General features: G+C 53.2%; 7 protein-coding genes and 1 non-coding gene across 8 annotated transcripts; 6 read left to right on the plus strand and 2 right to left on the minus strand.

Moving 5' to 3' along the window:
- The first annotated feature begins 94 nt into the window (after positions 1 to 94).
- Positions 95 to 2566, plus strand: BDZ83DRAFT_416309 (chromatin remodelling complex subunit). Its single transcript, XM_060502952.1, has 3 exons — positions 95 to 264; positions 561 to 1641; positions 1693 to 2566. The coding sequence occupies exons 1-3, from the start codon at positions 204 to 206 to the stop codon at positions 2165 to 2167; spliced, it is 1617 nt and encodes a 538-aa protein (XP_060362611.1). The 5' UTR covers positions 95 to 203; the 3' UTR covers positions 2168 to 2566.
- A 631-nt stretch (positions 2567 to 3197) lies between these two features.
- On the plus strand, positions 3198 to 3296 carry BDZ83DRAFT_t197. Its single transcript has one exon. It is a non-coding gene; the product is annotated as a tRNA-Asp (tRNA).
- A 1526-nt stretch (positions 3297 to 4822) lies between these two features.
- On the plus strand, positions 4823 to 6770 carry BDZ83DRAFT_628616 (S-adenosyl-L-methionine-dependent methyltransferase). Its single transcript, XM_060508715.1, has 3 exons — positions 4823 to 5324; positions 5391 to 5641; positions 5700 to 6770. The coding sequence occupies exons 1-3, from the start codon at positions 5097 to 5099 to the stop codon at positions 6472 to 6474; spliced, it is 1254 nt and encodes a 417-aa protein (XP_060362612.1). The 5' UTR covers positions 4823 to 5096; the 3' UTR covers positions 6475 to 6770.
- A 211-nt stretch (positions 6771 to 6981) lies between these two features.
- On the plus strand, positions 6982 to 7378 carry BDZ83DRAFT_416327 (uncharacterized protein). The gene has a single exon (XM_060502953.1). It carries the CDS (start codon positions 7072 to 7074, stop codon positions 7285 to 7287), a length of 216 nt encoding a protein of 71 aa, XP_060362613.1. The 5' UTR covers positions 6982 to 7071; the 3' UTR covers positions 7288 to 7378.
- On the plus strand, positions 7379 to 8589 carry BDZ83DRAFT_416379 (prion-inhibition and propagation, helo domain-containing protein). Its single transcript, XM_060502954.1, has one exon. It carries the CDS (start codon positions 7469 to 7471, stop codon positions 8255 to 8257), a length of 789 nt encoding a protein of 262 aa, XP_060362614.1. The 5' UTR covers positions 7379 to 7468; the 3' UTR covers positions 8258 to 8589.
- A 7989-nt stretch (positions 8590 to 16578) lies between these two features.
- BDZ83DRAFT_754242 (uncharacterized protein) lies at positions 16579 to 16840 on the minus strand (the record flags this gene model as incomplete). The annotated part of the gene is made up of 2 exons (XM_060514455.1): positions 16579 to 16596; positions 16679 to 16840. The coding sequence occupies 2 exons, from the start codon at positions 16838 to 16840 to the stop codon at positions 16579 to 16581; spliced, it is 180 nt and encodes a 59-aa protein (XP_060362615.1).
- A 1388-nt stretch (positions 16841 to 18228) lies between these two features.
- Positions 18229 to 20524, plus strand: BDZ83DRAFT_653793 (uncharacterized protein; the record flags this gene model as incomplete). Its single annotated transcript, XM_060510645.1, has 5 exons — positions 18229 to 18307; positions 18743 to 18939; positions 20097 to 20225; positions 20272 to 20338; positions 20493 to 20524. The coding sequence occupies 5 exons, from the start codon at positions 18229 to 18231 to the stop codon at positions 20522 to 20524; spliced, it is 504 nt and encodes a 167-aa protein (XP_060362616.1).
- A 53-nt stretch (positions 20525 to 20577) lies between these two features.
- BDZ83DRAFT_416454 (uncharacterized protein) lies at positions 20578 to 21658 on the minus strand. Its single transcript, XM_060502955.1, has one exon. It carries the CDS (start codon positions 21409 to 21411, stop codon positions 20722 to 20724), a length of 690 nt encoding a protein of 229 aa, XP_060362617.1. The 5' UTR covers positions 21412 to 21658; the 3' UTR covers positions 20578 to 20721.
- Positions 21659 to 22056: the final 398 nt, after the last annotated feature.

Genomic DNA, 22056 nt, shown 5'->3' on the forward strand with positions numbered 1-22056 from the left:
CAGCCAATCAAATGCCAGCTAAGCCCCCAATAACTTTTTCCCACCACAGGGAAAGCTGAGCCTTGCCTCGCGTCGCGACTCCATCTACCAGCGCCGATTGACATTCATTCAGCCTTGCACTGTACCGAACCTGCGAATTGCGCCCACAAATCCCCATATCGACTTCACCCTCCGCCTTGTGTTCTCAACGCGCGCGCTTCACAATGTCCGGACGTCGTTCTCGGTCGGGCAGAGCCGCTGCCAAGCGCGCCTCTGCTGCGCTGCGTAAGTTCAAGCTTCCCCCAATATGCACCTTCGGTCGCGACTTTTGGAGCTACATGGCCCGTGATTCGATTTCGTGAATGGCTTGCAACATGATGGAAATGGAGTATTTGCTCGAAGCTCTTTCCACAGCTTGTTGTCCTGGGGGATGCGAGCGCATAGCGCTTCAATGGTTTCCTCCTCGCTTCGTGTACCCCTCCATTCTCAACAGCTACCCCTCGAACAAATTACTGTCCCAGCCATGACTACTCTCAGAAATCACAAGGAAAAGCTGCTTGCTGACTGAATGGCGAATATAGAAAGCACGCCCAGAGCCTTTGAAGGCATCGACGATGACGAGCCCGTCCCTGAAGCAGTCGAGTCAGAGCCCGAGCACGAGGCGCCACCCGAAGATGACGAAGAGGACGAGGAGGAAGAAGAGAAGGCAAATGAGTCAGGCGATGAAGAGGAAGCCGCCGACGAGGATGGAGAGGAGGAAGAGGAAGAGCAAGCAAACGACGAGGGAGAGGAATCCGAACCTTCAGCCAAAGAACCGACTCCCCCGACCGAGCCCGTGGTGCGTCGCAAGCGACTAGGACGGCCCCCTAAGAACAAGCCACCTGGCTGGGACAATATGATCACCGTACCCGCATCCGAAGCCGACACTCCGCGACGTAGAGGTCGCGGAGGCTGGCGCGGCCGCGGCGGACGCCGGCCTGCGCCTGGACAGGCACCTCCCAAGCTCAAGCAGGTGATTGACAAGGAGGGCACAGAGGTCGACATTGTCGACGACGAGTGCGTGCTCCCCGAGGACGCAGAGGGCGAGCAAAAGGTCGACAAGCTCGGTAACCTCCAGGGCGGCCGCCAGTACCGTTGCAGAACATTCACGGTCAAGGATCGCGGCGAGAGGCAGTACATGCTGTCGACGGAGCCCGCACGTTGTGTCGGTTTCCGCGATAGTTACTTGTTCTTCAACAAGCACCCGAAGCTGTACAAGATTATCGTGAGCGACGACGAGAAGATGGACATGATTGAGCGGAATATCATTCCCCACTCATACAAGGGCCGTGCGATAGGTATCGTCACGGCGCGATCCGTCTTTGTCGAGTTCGGCGCGAGGATCATTGTGGGAGGTCGGAATATCGTGGACGACTACCGCGTGGCTGACATGCGCACCTCTGGCATTATCGAGGGACACATTGCGGACCCTTCAGACGTCTTCAACCCCAACGAGCCGTACAACACAAATCAGTATGTTGCGTGGTTCGGTGCCAGTGCCGTGTACCATACCAACCAAACACCGGCTGCTTCGGATCCTCTTGCTGGTTTGACAGAGGTGAAGAAGAAGAGGGTCAACGTGAACGATACGAACTGGCAACTGGAGCACGCTCGTGCTGCAAGGTGGGTTTGGATCCTTGAGTCGTAAAATATGTCATACTAACAGAGCTTCAGCGAGTTCAACAGTCGTCTCAACGCCATCCGCATGGCAACGTTGCGGAACGGCGCATACGACATTCACACCAACCTGATGCAGAAGCCAGTCAACACGCAGCCCACCCGCGCTCGCGTCGAGAGAGTCACTCCTGGCGACACAAGCGATTCGAACAGCGCATTCCCCTCCGTACCCTCAGCCGTGCAGCGCAACTTCAACGTGGTGGACATTGTCTACGAAATACCGCGCGCGGGCGTCCAATCCGCCGGAAAGCGACCCGCCGAGGTCCCCGACTTCTTGAAACCCTTCAACGGCATCCTGGCCATCGGCGACGACCTCAAGGCCCTCCTGCCGCCGGAGTGTCGCGAATCCCTCGAGAGGCACCAGAACCAGCAGCGGGAGTTTGAGTCGCGCTTCGGCGACGAGAAGGATAAGATGGCAAGGGGGAACCTGCAGATCGACAAGGCGATTGTGCCGCAGGGCAAGCACTCTTAGAAGGAGCTGATTGCGATCCCCGGCTTCTATCCCACGCCTGACGGCCGCTTCATATCGGCGATGGGCAGACGCGAGTGCAGCTTTTGCGGTGGTAATGTGAGGGTTTGCGGTCACGGGAGGGAGAAGAGGGCGGTGTTTCATACGAGGCATCTTGGTGCTGTCAAGGCTGAGGCTGTTGCTGCTCGGAAGATGATGAAGTCGGAGTCTTTTCAGGGCAAGATGCCGAATGGGCCTTCTTCCCTTTCGAAGATGGTGAGCGCGAGTGTCGAGTCTCCCAAGAGGGCGACGAATGGAGTTGTCACCCGGGGCGCGAAGCGTTCTTCGGATGGGCTTGGTTCGGGTGAAGCTGTGGGGAAGAGGGTTAAGATCCAGTCTGATGTATTCCGCGGTGGCATTTGAAGTTGAAGACGAAGAAGTGAAGGCATTGACTGCTTGATGTAATTTGCCTTTCAAGTTGTTTTTCTATTCCGGGGAGGGTTTCTCCCTGTTGGCCTGGCGTTTCTGGGGGGGAGGGATTTGGTGGTGGAATGGGTCAAGGCCCAAAGGGGACCACTGCCTTAGGAGACTGTGGAAAAACTATTACTGTTGATGTTAATACTGCTTTCTTCCTTTCCTGCTGTCGAAAGGAGAGACTAGGGTAGCAGATCTGGGCGAGGCTTGAGATGAGAGTTGCTTATGGGAAGTGTTGAAGAGAGGAGAGGAGGAGTTATATGTAGGACTAGCATGATTCATGAATGGCTCATAAAGGATTGCCCCAAGTTTATGTCTGTTGTCTTTGTGTCTGAGAAAAAGGCTGAGCTACTCGGTCGCGTCCCTAGGAATCATTGACTCCCAACCTAAGTTAGATAATTCGAATACTTGCAGCCAGGACAAGAAAAGTATTGTCATAATAGGAAGAGGGGCAGGTTTGTATTAGCCGACACACTAATCTACCCACCCATCTAATTATGAAAGATCCATCTGTGGGTTTATATACCCTCAGCGGGTCTCGACCGTCAACCAACTATCACTGGATGTCAACATCCACACTTCCCCGATAGTCTAGTGGTGAGGATATCTGCTTGTCATTGAGGAATTATTTCCATACAACGATTCGCAGGGGACCGGGGTTCAATTCCCCGTCGAGGAGTTATCTTTTGCTTTTATGGGTAATTGTGACGATGTGGTGATGTTTTTGTTGTGGTTTTGAGTCGTGAGGATATTTGGGGGGTGGGGCGGATCAAGTAATGCCTGCCTGCCGCGAAGACAGAAGAGATATTGGCTGGTTAATTGATAAGTGTGCGGTCGCCCAGATGAATTGTCGTCGTTCATCGACAGATGGGTAATGCCCCTTCTCATTGTCGATCCTATGCCGACTCGGCGTGCTTCATCTCAACGTCTTCCTATCCTTCGCTTGCTCCACTGTCGCTAGGTGTGCCCTCCACCTCGAGACTCTCTAAGTCGTTCTTCAGCTTGGTAAGTTCCTAGATGATCACCTTGCCATAGAGATCGGAAAACTGCTTCGCAATAGCGCGATAAAGTCCCTCGATATAGACTTTAGCTGCACTATACTCATGCTCATTTGCTAGTTCTCTGAGGGCGGCAGACGCCGTCATGACTGGTGGTAAAGACTTAAAACAGAAGGTCCGGGCAGCTTGTTGCTCGATATGAGCACTGACAAGCTCGACTACCTTGGAGATGTCAGCGAGCTTGTGCAATACAACATTGAGAACGGCGTCTCTACGAGTGCTTGCTAGGTATTTTAATCGTTCTTTCTCTCATTAATACTGGGCACCCGTTCCGTATTCGTAAATACATATGAAGAATACGGCACGAGAGATAAGGAATAGGAGGTAAGGGAAGAGAGGCAAGAGGAGGTAGGCGCGATAGACGAAGCGGCATCAAGACCGTCAAATTCGACTTGTATAGGAGTTCTAGTTCTGGATATAAGAGGATTCATGGAGGATGATCCCGGCTGGGAGCTCGCATGATGGCACGAATGCTTCGGGTCGGACGAGCAAGTCTACCCAATTTACGACTGATGACAAGTACTATTTTCCGCTCCTGGACTGCCTTTAAATGTCTAAGAGCTCTCTTGCATAGATCTACGGCGCTCTTCATAAGGCTGCTTACTTGCATAGTGAGCTCGCTTGGACGAATGAACTCGCCCCGTTCTGAGGTTCAAGTGACTTGGGGATCTTAACCTTGCTGTTCTTTCAGATGCCCTTAAGGCCCAGAAGTTTATTCAATTCAGCTTTCAGATTTGAGCAGTAGGTTGATTGTCTACAACTGTCAAGGAAAATGAGATCTTTGTCGAGAAAGATGGGATCATCACCAGAGCCATCTGGATCTTCAACATGCTTGATGCAAACTACCGGCCTTCCTTCTCCGCCAGGTTATCCTTCCCTGTGTTCCTTCATAGTGGAGTTTCTCAATGAAGCTGTGGAGATGCATGGTCAAGACAGCCTAGGATCAGGCCATCGGTGTTTCCCCTCCATAACTTTGCACTCGGGATGGGCCACAATTTGCTGGAATGAGACTGGCTTCCCCTGCTTAAGCACTGGCGAGGAGGTTTCCGGGAGATTTAAGCCCTAAGTGGCTGGGGAGAGCGTGGATCCGATGCCATACTACAGAACCAACAGATGTGTTGGTGCAGAGTTGCAGCAGAACCTTGCACGCATCGATGAGAGTATGCAGCATAACGGAGAACTTCCCTCTTTAAACTCTTGGCCATCAAGGATAAAAAGTTCTTTACTGGAGTTTCCATGAAGGTCCCGCGAACATGTGGCTTCATGTCACAGCGTATAAGTCCGTGGAGTGACGCCCTGAACCAATCTACGATAGCCTATGTCGCCTTCCAGTCTCAACATTATTGCGGCCAAGTTCTCAGATATTTCCAAACTTGTTTATACTTTCGAACGCTTATAGTCTGTTCATTCAATTGCTCGCAATGGGCTCGGTCCCGGAAAGTCTTCCTCATGGCGTCACAGTCGACATGGCAACTCAGCCCAGCAACCCAAAAGACGTGACAACCTTGCTGAACAACATCGCCACTTTGGGCGCATCCTTCTCTTCAGACAATTACCAGAAACGGCTCGATCTCTTGAAGCAGGCTCGGCTACTGGTCCAGGCTCTAGAAACGCCTAGAGAGACCATGATAAAGCAACTGTGGGCACAGGTAGTACACGGCTATCCGCAGACTGTCACTGAACAACTTGCTAATTCGTTACCTTACAATACATAGCCGGCCACCGGCTGCGCCATTGCGTTCGGAGTTGAGTCGGGCCTCTTCAAATTCATGGCCAGAAACCCAGGGCCAAAAGCTGTAACTCAGCTCGCTGCGGAGCTCGACTTTGACAAAGACCTGCTGGCGCGCTCGATGCGACATCTGGCGTCGACAGGATACCTACGTGAGACCGGCGTTGACGAGTACGAGACGAACAACTTTTCAAAATCGCTTACTCTTCCTATAATTGGCAGCGCATACTCTTGCGTGTAGGTTTTCATCATTCAACCAAACATGAGAGACTTAGCAGCTAACGGTCCCTTCCAGAGTCGGCGGCGTATGGCCTACGTTTTGCAACTTCCCCACGTATCTCAAGAAGAACGGGCGGAAAATCACACCAGATATAGGTCCTCTACAAGACGCCATCGGCAGCAACAAGGACTTCTTCACGCACATCATGGAAAAGTACCCCGCCGGCGAGTTTCAACAGTTTATGAAGGGATACGGCCAGGGACGGAGACTATGGATGGATCCCGATTTCTATCCGGTCATCGACCGCCTCGTCAACGGCGCAGATACCACCTCACCGGACGCGGCGTTCATCGTCGACATTGGAGGTGGTATCGGTCACGACCTAGACGAACTCTGTCGCAAGCAACCTGCCGCGCCGGGTCGACATATCCTACAAGACCTCCCACACGTTCTCTCACAGGCGCAAGTCCAGGACCTCGATCCCAAGATTGAGCTTATGCCGTATGATTTCTATACCGAGCAACCAGTCAAGGGGGCGAGGGCGTATTATCTCCATTCGGTACTACATGACTGGACGAACGAGGTCTGCGAGAGTATTCTTGCGCGGGTTAAAGCTGCGATGAGGGCAGGGTATAGTAGGCTCTTGATCAACGAGAACGTTATACCTTCCAAGGGCGCAGATTGGCAGGTCACGGCGCTCGATATGGTTATGATGACTGTTTTTGCGTCGAGGGAGAGGACGGAGGAGGAGTGGTATCAGTTGCTGGAAGGAGCTGCTGGGTTGAGGATTGTCAAGATCTGGTCTAGGGGGGAGGGGTCTGAGTCGCTTATTGAGTGTGAGTTGGCGTGAGGATAGGTGAGGCATGGGAATGATCTACGTGATTTGGGTTCTACATTGTTCTTTGAAGGTAAACCTCAAGTTTCATCTAAGCCTGTAGATCACCCATGCCCTCCCCAAGGATGGAGTGATTTAGAGTAGAAACTGAGGACCTCATTGCCTCACAATTAGCATTTATTTTATCTACACGCAAGCGAAAAACACTGTATACTATGAAGCTTCAAAACCCGAGGAGTGAGATAAGTACTCAAGTATGGCCCAGACCACTCGGATGTTCGAGGTTCAAAAGATCAATCTCACCACCCTGGTCAAAGCTCGCATCGACCAGTGCTCAAACACCAACCTCACTCGACATTTTGGTTCTGCTGACATGCATCATGTATGGGTAGTGTTGTCCAGCATTCGGTGGCTGAGAATTACTCTTGCGTGAGGCTGTTTACTTAGCGAAGGGCACTCGACCCCTCTTTTGGCCGGCGCCGAAGTTCTCAATCAACCAACCACTCGCCCGCCAAGCGGTCTCTGCTGCCCTTTTCTATATACCGCCAATTATATATCGATGGGGTGGCTTGAATGAGATAGAGACAACAAGCGTCCTTCCTTGTTCTCTCCATGGCCCGATTGGTTGCCTGGTCCGGGAAGAGAGGTGATTGGCGCCAATATATCATGCTGATGTGGTTCTGCATTTTCAGCCGGGCACCTCGAGGATGTCCCCTTATGCCTCAGTCAAGTTTTGCAGCGTCTACATATAGTCTAATCTCCAGGCCTGGTCTTGTAAGCCAACGGCTTTCTCTTGATGTTGCCTTCGCTCCGCTGGCCCGTAGGTGACTCGCCCATATCATCCAGTTAGATCCCCTGTCGGGACAGCTCGACCTCATCTTGCTGTATCTCTCCTCATCAGTCTCCATGGTAATCATTCCCCTGGAGACTTGCCGCGAATCTTTACATACTTTACTTCCTCAACACTTGCCCACCTGCCATCATACATATATCCACGCAGATTGGTGGAATGGAGCTCATACCATTTTCCCTGGCCATTGCCAAAATCCCTAGTATCTTCAAAGAATGCATCGAATGTTTCCATTGCGTCCGACTTGGGCCAGCTTTTCGGCAGAACTTTGGACTTTACATAGCGAACCTCGACGGCGCGTACATGCAGCTCAACCGGTGGGGGAAGTCCATGTGTTTCCTCGACGCGACGTTCCATGGCCCGAAGCTGTATAACAAAGGCAAATGCAAAGTCAAAGACAAGTGTATGTGGAAGGATGACGACATCAAAAAGGCGGAGAAATGGTTAAACATGATCCGGGCGGCATTTCAAAACGCCAAGAGGATCTCAGAGCAGTTCAAGGAGCTCCACGAGGACGATGACGAGGCGTCCGAGAACCTCCAGTTTCTCGACCAGGATGCCGAGATGCAGGAGGCAGACCAAATCATAAAGAGGCTTGTGTTGAGCATCCGCAAGGTCACAAATCATCGACGAAAGAAGGTCCCTCCTTCTGAACGACAGGAGGGCGGGGCCGTGGCTCAAGCTCAGTGGACCATCTATCGCAAGTCCGAGTTCGACGGGTTAGTCGACTCCATTCGCACTCTCTTGGACAAACTCGTCATTCTTTTCCCAGAATTTCACCATGAGCAGACTACTCTATGCCTAGAAGAGGCGAAGAAAGTCGGGCTTGGTTGTTTCAATAAGCTCGCCGAGGTCTTTGGCGAGAATGACAAGTTTCTCTACGAAGCAGTGATGAAAATAACGAACGAAGCGTCAAGGTCACGTCCTCCACAGCACAGTCATGGGTGAGGGCGAGGGGGTAAGCCTGGGAATGATTACAAACGACTCAGATGCCACGTCATGTCACATGGAATGACTCTGAGCAGTTTGCGAATCACCGATTCGGGGAATACGTCTGCTAGTCTCAACTACACAATCGACGAGTTCGGAGTAGCAAAGTTGAAAGTCCATCGTGTGACTCAAGGGGATTCATCGAGTTAAATGGTTAGCCTCTTCTAAGGAGCTGTTATAGATGTTCAGGGCCATAGTAGTGCTTGAACGATCCGGGAAGAGGAAGAAGGCAGAACGGCATTTCTATTGAAGTGTTACAGTGTCACCTATCGATGCAAATACGACCAACGGGAGTATTTACTGTCTATAAGACTCATAATTGCATCTATGACTGACCTAGAAACATGTCAATGTAGGTCTGCCCCAGCAAATCGACAGAAAAAATTGTCTACCACGTTAACATAGGGTATAAAATAGTGACTCTGGGCGAATAGCTCTGGTTGTTCATCTCAGGGACCTTGCACTTGATAAGTGACAAGTCTATACCTACATAAAGCAGTCTATGACAATTAAGCTAAGGTTCTCTAATAAAATCCAATATTTGGCGTCTTCTTGCGATGGATTAAAGGTCTTTGTCTTTGCTAATATTGCTCGTTCCCTTGGACATCTATCTGCCAGTAACGACCACTCATATTTACATCTAAACCTACAAAGACAATCTTCACGCCATGTCCTCAACGCCCGTTCACCTCCCTCCCTGTATTCGTCAAGATAATTTTTACACCACAGCCTGAACGCTCGTTTACATCCCTTCCCATATCCGTAAAGATAGTCTTCACACCACGTCCATAGCGCCCGTTCACCTCCCTCCCCGTATTCGTCACACCAGCCTCACGAATAGGGAACGAGCACGAACGGGCGGCGTGAGATAGAACCCACAGTTTATGGCTTTTGGACATAAAGGCAGACAGGTTTCGAGAACGGTATGAACCAGAGCCCGATCAGGTGCCGGCTTCAGCACCACTTCCAGGCTAGCTCTGTGAACAACCTGACGGACCCGAATCATTCTCCCGGTTGACTGGCTTCCCGAACGGAATATTACAGACTCAAGGCCTCGATATATACTCGCTACGACGGCCCCTGTTTAGAAATACAAGAGTAGACAGCCAGTTGTTGGTATCTCTTGCCTTTTTAGATCAGGAGACCGTACCCATCGTCTTTGACTTTTGTTGAGCCTCAGCCTTGTGACGGATGCCATATATCTCGAGATGTCGTCCTTCCCGGTCTACCACGAACTGAATCAGGACGCATTTGTTTCCAACACCGATGGACGACACTTCGAAAGCAGAACTAAATCAAAGATTGATGTCAATACAAGTCTTCCAAAGTCAACAAAACAGACTGGACCTTCCAGCCTCGCAACATCACTCCACTACAATATCCTAATCCCACAACACCCCGAAACCTCAAAACACTTTCTCGACACCTCTCACATGAAAACCCATTACAAGCCTCTCCCTTCTCGTTCCCATTGCCATTCAATCAAACCCACAGACGTCATATAACCCGGGCAGCCATCCGTGCGCCTCAACGTCCCTTACCAAACCCTTCTCCTCTCTCTCACCCTCACCCAACCACAATCATCATATAAAAATCCTCCGACGCTGACTTGCCCATAGCTTCCTCAAACTTTCCTCACATCCGTACCATCCCCTCGCCAAAGGCCCTCCCACATCTCTGGGCCGTCTCCAAGAATGAGGAGAGGTGATGGCGGGCGGCAGCGGCGACATCTCGGGCCGTCACCACAGACATCAAGCAAGAAAACTCCCCAGGTCAAAGCTACATCAAACCACACATACAAACACCCACACACACACTCAGCCAGGCCCATCCAAAACCCGACAAACCAAAATAACTATACAGACAACGACCACAGACTCACGAGATTTCTCATCCGAAGAAAGGGCATATGCAATGTAGCGAAATCGCAGCATCAAAACAGGCCACCCAACAGGCACCCCAGAAGACACACTCCATCCATCGTACCACCAAATATGAGCAACCCAAGCAAGTCAGTGACATCAAACTAGGCTTTGAAAAAGCTTATCGTAGCCTTGTCCCTTCCCTCTGTCCGTGGGTTTGCTTGCCCCTGGGAACATGACATCACTTGGTAGAGTCGCTGCTGGCTAACCTTTTGCTCATCCCATCGACTTTTACGTTTATGAGTTCCTTGGATCGATCGCTCGACGAGCTTTCGTTTCTTGTGAGTGAGAGAAACTGGGAGCGAAACGCTTCGAACACGACAAAGAACTGTCTTTCACTTTCGAAGATACAACTATGAATATATTCAAGGTATGATGCGTGCACTGAAACACCCTTGACTACGGAGTACGATCGACTGGGCATCGGGTCAGCCATCAGTCCAGAAGTCAGTATGTCCATGAGATCTCATAATAGATCTCCGGACAGTGCGTTGCAGTAGAGCCGCTCCTGCTTTTACTTCTGCGCCATGCTTCTGCTAAGTTCTACGGTATAGCAGGGGTAAGGGAGCGGCCAGCACTCGATCCTCTTGCACCTCCATGACACTCTGTAGAAAAATGCCTTGATCGAGAGCAAAGCTTGAGCCCGAAGAGCTAGTGTAGTCAAGGCCAGCAATGACTGGGATACTGGCGACACCACCCTTTTCACGGATTAGTCACCCACCCTTACCTTTCAAGGCCAGTCCAACCGCAGAAAACGTGACCGGTCGTTCAACCCAGCCCAACGGCACGATCCGGCATGGGGGAGCTTTAGGATGTGGTGGACTGGTGGTGGGATCAATGAGAGTGGGTGTGATGCCACACCAGTGACCAGCAAACAGCCAACATGGATGCAGCAACAGCCACAGGCCGCCATGGACGGGCTCGAGCCGCCGTCCCGACCAAGTCCCAACCCAGACAACAACCACCCAACCAGAAAAAGCACGAGACTCAGCACACCCGAAATAAAATACCCACCGTCCCGTCCACTGCGTCTACGTGCGTCCAGCCCGTTCCGTCGGTCCAGCGTGCGTGAGCGTGAGTGCGTGGGTTGCGTGTGTGCTGCTTGTAAGTGGTGTGCAAAGCAAGATCACGCGCCTTGAACTTTGAAGCTTGCCTGGCCCGGCGCTGACCACCGCTGCAGGACGCGGCGCAGAGGGGGGCAAGGGCAGGGCAAGGGCAGGGCAAAAGGATTAGTATAGTGAGTCGGTCGGCAGTCACTAACGATCGAACCCAGGAGCAACCGTTGGCTGCAGCCTTGCAAGCCTGGGTTGACGTCTCCCTCTCTCTGGGGAAAGATGAGAGACACTCTTGGCCTAGTAGAAGTGTTTGCCTGCGATTGCCGAGACAAGTGTGTCCGTAAAGAGCAAAGTCGTGACGAGTGTCAGCCCTCACAGAGTGAGCTGAACGAGAGAGTACTGGCATAAGACGGTAGGCAGACATGTATGTCTAAGTCGCGCCATGCCCTTTCTCACCGCTTGCAAAGCCCGCTACCTCTTACCAGCAGGTCACAACGTGGACAAGTTGCATGTGCCGTCTACCGCTATCCGGCCGAATCGCGAATCCAAAGGAAGCCAGATATGCGGTACGGCCTTGTCGGTACGAACGGACGCCACGCGCATAGCCGTTTTGCGTCTGGCGCAATGTGTTCAAAAAAACGAAGCGTGGCTGACAATCTGCCGACTAGTGGGCTGCTTTCTGCTTTGCCTTTCCCTTTTCGACGGGAGGCAAACAAAAGTGAGGCATGATTGATGGGCAAGTTCACGGTGGCTGCAACAAACTCTCGGGGGCAGATCGTCAGATCACCGACTAGTCAACGGCGGTCCGTCCGGATACGCTGGGTGGGAGTCACGACTCCTAGATCCGTCCGGTCCGGGGTAGGCAATGCGATGTTGAGGCCACTGCCCCAGTGCGTGTTCGCCTGAAGGTAGCAAACAATCGCACATCTCTCGACGGGAACGTGTAGTAAGCACTTGAGTGATATGGGCAGGCGGGCGGATCAACATGATGGTGATGACGACTGGGTGTTCGCGCGTCTGGGCGGTGTGTGTGTGTGTGTGTGTGTGTGTGTGTGTGAGATGCGAGGTCAGGATCGCAGGCCGTGGGATTGAAGACGGAGCGGAACGGCTGAAATGCCTGCGGCACAGAGGGTCTGATAATGTTCCCGTTGGTAAACGGGTGCGCGATATTGTCTGGATGCTAGCCAAGTTGTCCGCAAGAATGGCTTGCCGTCTCAATGCATGTGGCCGAGGGGAGGTAAGAAACTCACCTGCATAGTTCCGAATATTAACCCATCGCATCCTGCAGACGCATCTTCCAAGACAGACAGCCAGGAATAGGTAAGGGACCGCGCGACTCTTCTCCGTCCGTCGCTACCGCTTTCTTCCGCTCAAGGGCAGGGCACCACTACTGCAAGCACTCTAGCAAGCGCGTCTTCCCTGGGTCTGGGGGCCAATACCTCCGAGACGAGGCTTGAGACCGAGTCTGCTAGACACTCAGTCATCGACGGCGGGGGCTATATTCGGCTGATGAACCTTCCTCCGGCGGCCGGCATGACATAGGTAGGGCGACAGGCCGGACGAGGCCTTTGTCGAAAAGATCCCTTGTCACTACGTATAGTAAGGTAGTGGTTGGGTGAACCGTAGTAGCAGATCCAGCTTCAAAAACGAGCTTCGGAAGTTGGGGGTCACGCAGCCAGGCCGTCGATGTACCGTAGATGACGGCGGGCGTTGAACAAGACATAACGTGCATCTTCTAGCACGTTGTCGATTGACTCTGGAAGCCTTGGCTGACCCTCCGTGACTCCCTTGCCTGCACTTCTTAGTCATTGCGCCTCCCTGCCACTCCTCCTCCTTCTCTTAGTAATGGTGTATCCGTATGCGTTTGTTTGTGTGTGTGTGTGTGTGTGGAGTGGAACTCGGGGGATGGAGGACGAGCCGATTCGGGGGGTTTCTTTGACGGCGGATAGGGAGGGTCATCGGTCACGGGCTGGGCTGTGAGCGTGGCGACTAACACTACGTCAAGAGGGTTGCACCAAAGCATCGATGAGTGTGATGGATGGGTGGTGAATTGTGATGCGTATCCGCCGAACGCCTGCTGGTCCCGATTGAGAGTGGTCGTGCGGAGCAGAGGCGGGCGGCTTGGGGCCGAAAGCTCCTCCCGGGACCCGTCCATGACATGCTTTCGACTCCTCCCTTCGACTCTCAAGGCCATTTGTATGGTTCCTCCGTCCCAGGCGCCGTCGCGGCGTTCGTCCATCGGGGGATCGCTTGCAGATTGGCCACAGCCATTCGTGACCCAGGCTCAGTGCAGTGGGCTGCAACACTGGCGGCTTCACAGACTCGCAGAATCGCGGCATTTTCCTCTCGAATATCTCCACTGGGACAGCGGTGCACGCCGTCCGCTCCACCGGTTTCCAGATACCCGGCCAGTCAACGGTCGCCAATCGTCGCTAATAAGGCATTTCTAAGCAATAGGCCCTGTTCTTTCAACGCCAAGAGCTGTGATGTTCTGTGGCAGGGGGGAGAGGTTGGTAGTCCAAGGGGGCGTCGAAGTTTGAAGACTTAGATGGCACCCCAAAGTCCCGTACGGAGTAGTTCCAGGTTCGTTTGCGGGGTTTGCGAGGAGAAAGGTTACAAGTCGTTCGACTATCGGTCAGGTTGAGCGGTTTCTTTGCTATTCGACTTTCCACCTAGGCAGCTGGGTCACGATGCTCAAACTTGCGTTGCCCTCGGCACTGCCGCAGTCTAAAGACCGTTTCTTGCCACGGCCACTGTCCGTACACAGGTGGCAGGTTGGGCAACGATCGCTTGACATGCAGATGCGTCAGTACGTCTGCACTGCCGCCGATGTGCACGGCGAGATGGGTTCAAATGTCTGGTAATCTAGTTATGAGATCCGACTGTGGACACGACGATGCTGTCAGCAAAGCAACCTCAACTTCCACGAGGCGCCTTCTGAATGTCGATACCCGCGAACATCAGAGAGTACACTACAACATCCCCACACCGCCTGAAGCTGGTATCGAAGGAGATGTTTTGTAGACGGTAAGACATGGTGACATTAGTAAATGACCTCTGCCTAACGAGGATCGATCGATACGTCTAGCAACGCGGAACCGTCGGCGTCGGATGTACTGTCAGGTAGCCGGGCCTCGTATGCAGACATGCCGCTGCCTTGGTACCTTGCCAGACGGTCGAATCATACAGTCACGCCAGGCCCGCCCGTTCGTACACTGGTCACTTCGCTGGGCTGGGCGGCTGGAGGGGGACAGGCACGCGAAGGTTGGTGCTAAACCAGTGTAGCAGCAAACTGACGATGTGCCGGGACAAACTTGGGAGACGGCGCATTTCAGGCCTCTAGGCTCTGGGACTCGGTACTCAGGAGCCTGGAAGAGGGCGAGAACGCGGGCGATGGCAGACATTGGAGACTTCATGACAGAGCAGACGTTGCGCCCGGCAGACCTCGTCATTGGTCTTGGTCAAAGCAGCAGCGGACAACAGGCCCTTCTTCGGCGTCCTTAGAGCAGATCTGGTCGAGAAGCGGATAAACGTGAGAAGATCGCTCGCCAACCATGACGAGTTGAACCGTGATCAGCCCACAGAGTCCGAAAATTGTGACAACGGCCTGGAGCCTGACGTTGTACCCTGAAAAATTCTCGTCGACGTGCATTTTTAGCAAGGACTAGCGGAAAGTCTGGGCAAGTTTTGACATCGACAACGTCCCAGACGGCTGTCCCTGATTCAAGCTGGCCAAATACTAACAACTCGATCTGGAGACTTTGATGCTGTCGCCTGTCACTCTGTTGAGCGTCGTGTGGGGGCCTTCCTATGGCCATCTCCGCGTCAGGGTGCCATCGGCAACTGCGGTTGCCTTGTCCTTGGTGTGCAATGGACCATATTGGAAATGCACACGTACAGAATGAGATCAGGAGCCTTCATCGTCTGTACAAATGCAGAGTACGTGGTATCGCAACGGGTCCTGACCGCGAGGGGCATCTGATCGGGTTGGATTCTGGAGCTCTCGCCATGTCCAGCCCGGGTTCCCCTCGAACCTAGTTGCGGTGAAGATGCCCAAAAGCCCCATTCTGCAGGTAATCCTGTAGAGGTTGGCTTGTGCCCTCTCAAAAAAGAGGGGAACCATCGAGAAACCAGGACGGGACTGCAAAGATAGTCCCAGAAAAGGAAAAAAAGGTCAAATCGATAGCTTTTCGGCTGGCCCAGGTCGAGCATCCACATGATGGGGCCCTCGTGCCCTGCCACCCGCTAGAGACGGATGGTGGAGTTGGACCCTTGGACAGGCACGACAGGTACGACAAGTTTGGAGAAAGACCACTTTAGCCTTTGGGTCTTCTCTGCGTCTGTGGGCCGTCGATAAAATTCGGCGCGGTTTGTTGGTATTGGCGTGATGAAATCCCACCCGATCTTCGGGTCTGGAACCTAGTGACACCAAACGAGTGACGACTACTCGCCGGAGACTGGGTGACTGGTTTCCTGATACACCACTCTGACTCCCTAGTGCTTTGTCTTCCCACCAGATGATCATTCGTAGCGGATGAGTTGTCAACTCGACTGCCCGTAGAGTTCGGCGTGGAGTCTGAACCTTTCCTTGGAAGAGACCAAGGGAGACCGGCTGTCATTCCGTGTTGAGACTTGGTTTTCAGGGTCCAAGGCAAAACCCCTAGTATCTCATAGCGTCGTGGTCAAGTGTCGGCGCGGTTGAAAGCCCGAGATATTCATAGAACAGGCGCGGCGGTGCAAGGGGAGCCTTAATTGGGTGTCACTCTCCGTACGCAGTATGTCAGTGATGGCCAGCCGCCTGCCAAACCAGGAGAACCAGTTTGGGCCTGGCAATGGCAGACCCGGAGGGCCTGGGTCGCTGGCGCGCTTGTTGTGGATTTCCTCAGACTGTGTTGACGGTAGGACCGCGAATTTTTCCCGACGAATGACTTACACAGCGGATCGGACTCAGCTGGATGGGTCGACCACCTCAGGTGCTGGACACTGTTGACTTAGAAGGGCATTTCAGATCGCCAGCGCCTTCCCCTCGCGAAAGTATTCCCGTCAGGTGGCTGAGCCTGAGAATTTCTCGTTGTATCACGTCCTGCATGTTGATGGGGTCTGGAGATTCTTTGCCAGCGTGCCAGGAATCCCCCCAGGGTTGCGAACTTGCGGCGGTCCACGCGTGTGGTTAACACGAGGCACCGCCTTCAACACCCTGTTCAAGGGGGCACCGCTAAGCCGAAAGAACCATGATGGAAAGAAGATGCACTGTGTCCTTGGCCAGCTGCACCCCTGGGTGTGTAGATGCGTATAGCCGGGTCTACCGGTCGGTGTTGAACTGGTGATAATGAAGGCGTCTGATAGGTCAAATATCAGAGCGGCCGCACTCCCTACACCGAGTCTCCAAAGACTGAGCCAACATTTTGCTTCTCGAGCAGCGGGTCAGCTTCACCCTGACTCGCGATGAATGAATCCCGTCCAACTTCCAAGTTCTTTTTGTTTGTAGACTGATTTGCGGGTATCGAGCCCTTTCGAAGGACAATGAAGGTTGCATCACCGATGATGGGAACATAAGAAGTCATGGCTGAGTATGGCTCGCCATCAACCTATGGCAACGGCCTCAAAACATGCTGTCTAGCCGAATTACCACGACGTACGGATAGTGTACTAGGGATTAATATCCGTACATCACAACAATATCCCACCGTTTCGAAAGGGTTACTTCCTCTTTTCCCATTGATACAACGGTGAGCGCCGTTTGAACGTAGGGCTAGACATTCGTGGACATTGTAGCGCATGGTTGGTCATGCAGACCGTCCAAGAGTTTGTAAGGTTGTCCAATCACAGGGTCGAGATTTGAATTCTCCAAGCCATGCAGCCTGCTCATATCCGGGGGATTGGCATTGTCTCCAGCGGCAACCAGGACGCAGGGCCGGGAGGCTTTCTCATTTCGATAGCGATGCCTCGATGCCTTGCCAGGTTATGATTGATGATATCTTGCTTCTGTCAACAGTATCGTGCCGCGTGTGAGGTAGCAATGCCGGTTCATGCAACTGAGAAGACAGGTCTCACTTGCGACCACGGCGCGCGTTGACTTGCTGGTGATGCGACGCTGTTGACTATCGCTCTAGGCTTGGTGCCCAAGACATGTGCTTCGAGGTCGTCGTTGCTGAAAACCATGAACTTGGAAAGCTGGATGGATGGTTTGTTGGCTGCATGACAGCGATGGCCCTGGATGCGTGCCCGGATCTCACCTGAGTGGATTACGAATTCTTGATTCCTGGTAATTAGTATCCGTACTGCGTTGGCACGGATGATCCAGCCTTCTGACCCCTGAATTGACTGAGTGGCGAGGGCCAGACATGGTTTGAGAACTCTTGACGGGCCACGAGAGCACCGAGCGCGTCGCAGCTACTCGCGAACCGTGAAGGCGAAAGTCCACTAGGATCTCTGCATTATGAGCTCTTCCTCCAGATTGCAGTGCGCCTGGCGTAGGTGGAGGATTCCTAGACCAGCACTTTGTATCCGCTTTCAAAGCCTGTATGAATACCCGTAGGCTGAAGAGCACATGTTTGAATTGCAGTGGCAGAAGTCTAGGAGGGAACACAACTTCCCTGCCGGAGGTGAGCCGTGATCCGAGACAACGAGAGAGTTGAAAGCAACGCGCCTGATAATGTTTGGTTTGTGTGTGAAGCGCGTAGGAGAACCATTATCCGGACACACAGCTAGCCGTCCAGACTTCAGAGAGTGTGGAATTGTTTCCTGTGTGCCAGTCATGTTTGGCCGGTGGACCCTTTCTGCTCTAGATTACCCTCGGGGGTGCTGCTAGTCTAGATGACAGAACTGAATTGAGAGAGGCATCTGGGCACTGTATCTGGGACGGTGCCTCGGAGAGTGGAGTGTGCGGTATTTCTCTTCCTCCGCTGCAATCTCATCCAACTTCCAAGTCGGCAGGAGATGAAAATGCAGTATGCTCATATTTGCAGTACGTATCCGTACAGCTTTGTTTTTGCTGGGCCTTGCGGCGGGTAGAGACGATAATGCCAAAGGTGAAAATGCCGCGTTTGGCTAGGTCCTGGGCTCCTGGCAAGCCACCGCTATATTGACGAATGGACGGTGACACTGGTGGTCACTGATGAGCTGCAGGAATGAATCTTGGTGCAGTGAAATTGGAAATACGTATTATGTTTTGGTACGAACATCCGTACTTTTTGACAAGGTTTCGACCGCGTGGCCCGAAGAGGTTTAGGAATTGCCTGCCACGTTTGCTGGAAAATGTTGATCAGGGTAGCGGGATGGAGTTTGAGATAGGTACTCATTAATGAAATCAAGAGGCAGCCTCGTCTCGATGAAGCCAACTGGATATACGAACAATTGACTGCGCGTCGCACTGGATGTCGCATCCTCAACGCTCGGTGCGGCTTAGCTAAGGCAATACGGATGTGACTCTGCAACGGGAACACTGCGTACTCTGGTCAAAATAGGTGGTGCCGGAGGCCATGCTCCCGTGGCAAGCCGCAAAGATGAAGATGGTTGTACGAATACATACGAACAGCTGGCCTTGCCTCGCTTACGAGTCACCGGTGGTGTTTCCAACGTGTCGAGATCAGCGTTGATCCCATCCATGATCCATCTCATCCCGGGCGGGCCTGGCGATGAGAACCGTAGCAATGGGCCGAAGGTGAGGCAAATGCGAGGCACAAGGAGCGAGACCTCTCAACGCCTCACCACGGCCAATATCCGCCAGGCGCTGGTCGTTCAATGCGTTAGTGGTCGGTATGGTGACGGTGATTTGTGAGTGGGTGCCCTGCCGTCGTCATAGCCTGCCCAGCAAACTGGGAGCCCGGGCTACCGGGCTGGGGGGTGATTTTGGCTGGGGACGATAGGCGCAAGCTCAGACTCGCACTCTAAGAAGGACAAACTGTGTGCTGCCCGTCTTTGTGACCCTCGGGCGGCGACCAGGCCGCAGAGATCACCCAGCAGATCGGATGATGGGCACAGTCCACCGACTCAGACTGTCCTTGCCCATTGCAGTCGGAATTGCAGACCAAGTGTGATGGGCTCTAAACTCCCATTCGCCGAACCCCGAATTAAGAAAAGGCCATTGCCCAGAGGCAAGAGACGGAGTCACGGAGAGCCCACGGCAGAGACGCAGAGAGCAGAGAGTGCCCAGTGTCACATTGGTGCTTGCCTGCCCTGCCCTTGCCCTTGGGGCAGCTGCATGTGTACTGTGGATGACTGCGAAACCAAACTGCTTGAGTATGGATGCTTGTTGCTAGGTGTCCGTAATTGCTATCGAAAAGACTAGTCCTCTGTCGGGCTTATGGCCATAGGCTGGGCTGCCCAGTTCGCTCTCAGGGATGGAGTGTGTATGTGGAAGATGAGGACCAGGGCGAAGCAGCCGCCAAAGGGGGTCGCGGGAATCGTCACTGGTTAGACCCAGAGAATCTCAGAGGTGCCGAGAGCTGCGACCAAGGCGGTCAGCGGTCAAGCCAAAGAGATGATGCTTGTCGGTGCTAGCGGAGGGGGAAAAAGGTGCCTCACAGGTTGCCTCGGTGCGTCTTGTTGATACGAGTACCTGCTATAGCCGCGACATCCCAGCCTCCTTGACCCATATGCAAGGTACAGGCGACTGGCATAAATTGCACAAGGCTAGCCCAGTACTCTGTAGTACATCTAGAAGCCCTGCGAGACTGGGTCATCCCATTCTCAGGGAACGCTAGAGCCGAACCGCCATTAACGACTTTTTTTTTCTTGCGCGCCGAATGACCTGTTGGCTTTTGTTTCTATGGCGCACCCGGGGGTGTGAGGGTTGTGCTGGTTACTCGATCCGCATAGAAATGGGAAGGGAGACTCGGGATGATTCAAGATGATACGGATGCCTTGGTGTATGTTCGACAACTGTGTTATGCGTACTATGTACTCCGTAGACGACGTCGTCGCCGTGGCAAGTTGCTTCGTCGTCAGGTAGACCAGATGCAGATACGGCAGACTATTGATTGATTGTCATTAGTCGTCACTTGTGCTCGTGTGCCGGACGACGGATGGCTATGGAAATCAGATTGAAGCTGCCACTGATGGTAGGTATTGTGAGCAGTCATTGTTTCCTTGTGGATGAAGCCTATCTGCCAGTCAGCTTTGCTTTTTCTCATTGCCATTGGTTCTCTCACGTGCATGCCATGCTCTCGACTTTGCTGCAGTCTCCGCGTCTTGATTGATCCCACGACGTGATAGGGAGAGGACTCGAGATTTGTACTGTTAAGTGATTGGTGGCTTGCAAGAAGGCAGTCAATGATACGGATACAGCGTAGCGTCTCCTGTCAAAGCCGGTCTCACCTCTCTCGCTGTGCCGGTCTTTCTGGTAGGTACACCACCGAATTGTTCATATTCTTCCATTTCCATGACGAGAGATTCGAACTTTTGGCTGCTCTGTGCCGTGGTTGTGTTTTAGCGTTAGTTTTACTCAAGAGACACCACCAACTTCGGGCCATTCAGACGTGCCACCCCAGGCAGTGCTCTGGACCCCACACGGTCCGCTTTGATTGGAGGAAGTAGTCAGGCAAGACTGGCCAGGAAGGTCAGGTTTGAAGGAGGGTGGCAGCCAGCCATCCAGCAGCCAGGCATAATAACAACAGAGCAGGAGCCAACCAGCCAACCGGCCCAGGAGCAGGAAGGAGCGTGGGAGCAGAGGGAGGCAGGAGCAGCGGGAGGCAGGAGGGCCAGACACCGGCCAGCGCTCCTGCAATGTATGAGTGCCAGGAGTGAGGTGCAGGCAGGTGCAGGGCAGGTGCGATGCTGCAGGTGTGGCCCACCCCCTGCCTCCTGTCTCCCGTACCGCCCTCCTGAGTCCTGAGTCCTGAGTCCTGGCCAGTGGCTCCTCCTCCTTCGGTCCTTCCTGCCTTCGGGCTACTGCTTCCTGCGCTGCCTCGACTGTCTCGAAGGTGGTCTCTCCCTCCTTCCTGCCCTTTTTGCCGCCTACGTCTCCTGTAGTCCGTCCTGTTCTCTCCCGCGCCTGCCTCATTATTGTTAAGCCATAGATGAGTCCCTGCCACAAGTTGCAAGTGGCCCTTGCACCTGCACCTGCATCCAAGGCACGGATACACCTGCAACATGTTGCTGTCCTAGTCATGTCATTGTGGCTGCCCTGAGGCATTTCAACCCGACTGCCCTCCTTCCACGAATGAGAAGGCTAATGAAAGGCAGAGACAAATGTGCAGCATCGGAAATCTTATGCTGGAAGAGGCCAATTATGTTGCTGCCTCAGACAGCAGAGTTCACTCATCCAACACCACCACCACCTTGATCCAAGTTCAACACTTCAACACAAACATACTCAAAAAGTGGTGAACGCAAGTGAAATCCATCCATGCATCAAAATGGAAGTGAGTGCGTGAGGTGTATGATGGCGGTTGGCAGTCCAGTGGTCCACCCACCCAGCAGCACTTTCTCTGGACTATCACCAAATAACGGCCAATGACTGGTCGATGCCCAGTTCCTTCCCCCTACAGCGTGGCCCCCCCCCCGGTTGCTTCGCAGCAGGAGCGGTGTCGTGTCGTAGACTCATGGAAGGTGAGAGTGGAGCCGGGAGCAAGAGTGTCCCCTTCCCTCTTTGACGTCCAATCTGAAGATTGAAACCCACACTCGTCCTCAATCATCCGGTGCCACCCTTTCTAGGTGTCCTAAAACGGGGGTCGGGAGGTACGTATCGATCCCTCGCTTGTCCCGATGACGAAGTACCTCCGTACCTTCTTTTAGCGTCGTGGTCCCGTCGGAGCCAGTCACCCTGTCGTCTCCACGT

The sequence above is a fragment of the Colletotrichum acutatum genome, assembly GCF_030867785.1.
Source record: "Colletotrichum acutatum strain CBS 112980 chromosome Unknown BDZ83scaffold_77, whole genome shotgun sequence".
Classification (NCBI taxonomy): Eukaryota; Fungi; Ascomycota; class Sordariomycetes; order Glomerellales; family Glomerellaceae; genus Colletotrichum; species Colletotrichum acutatum.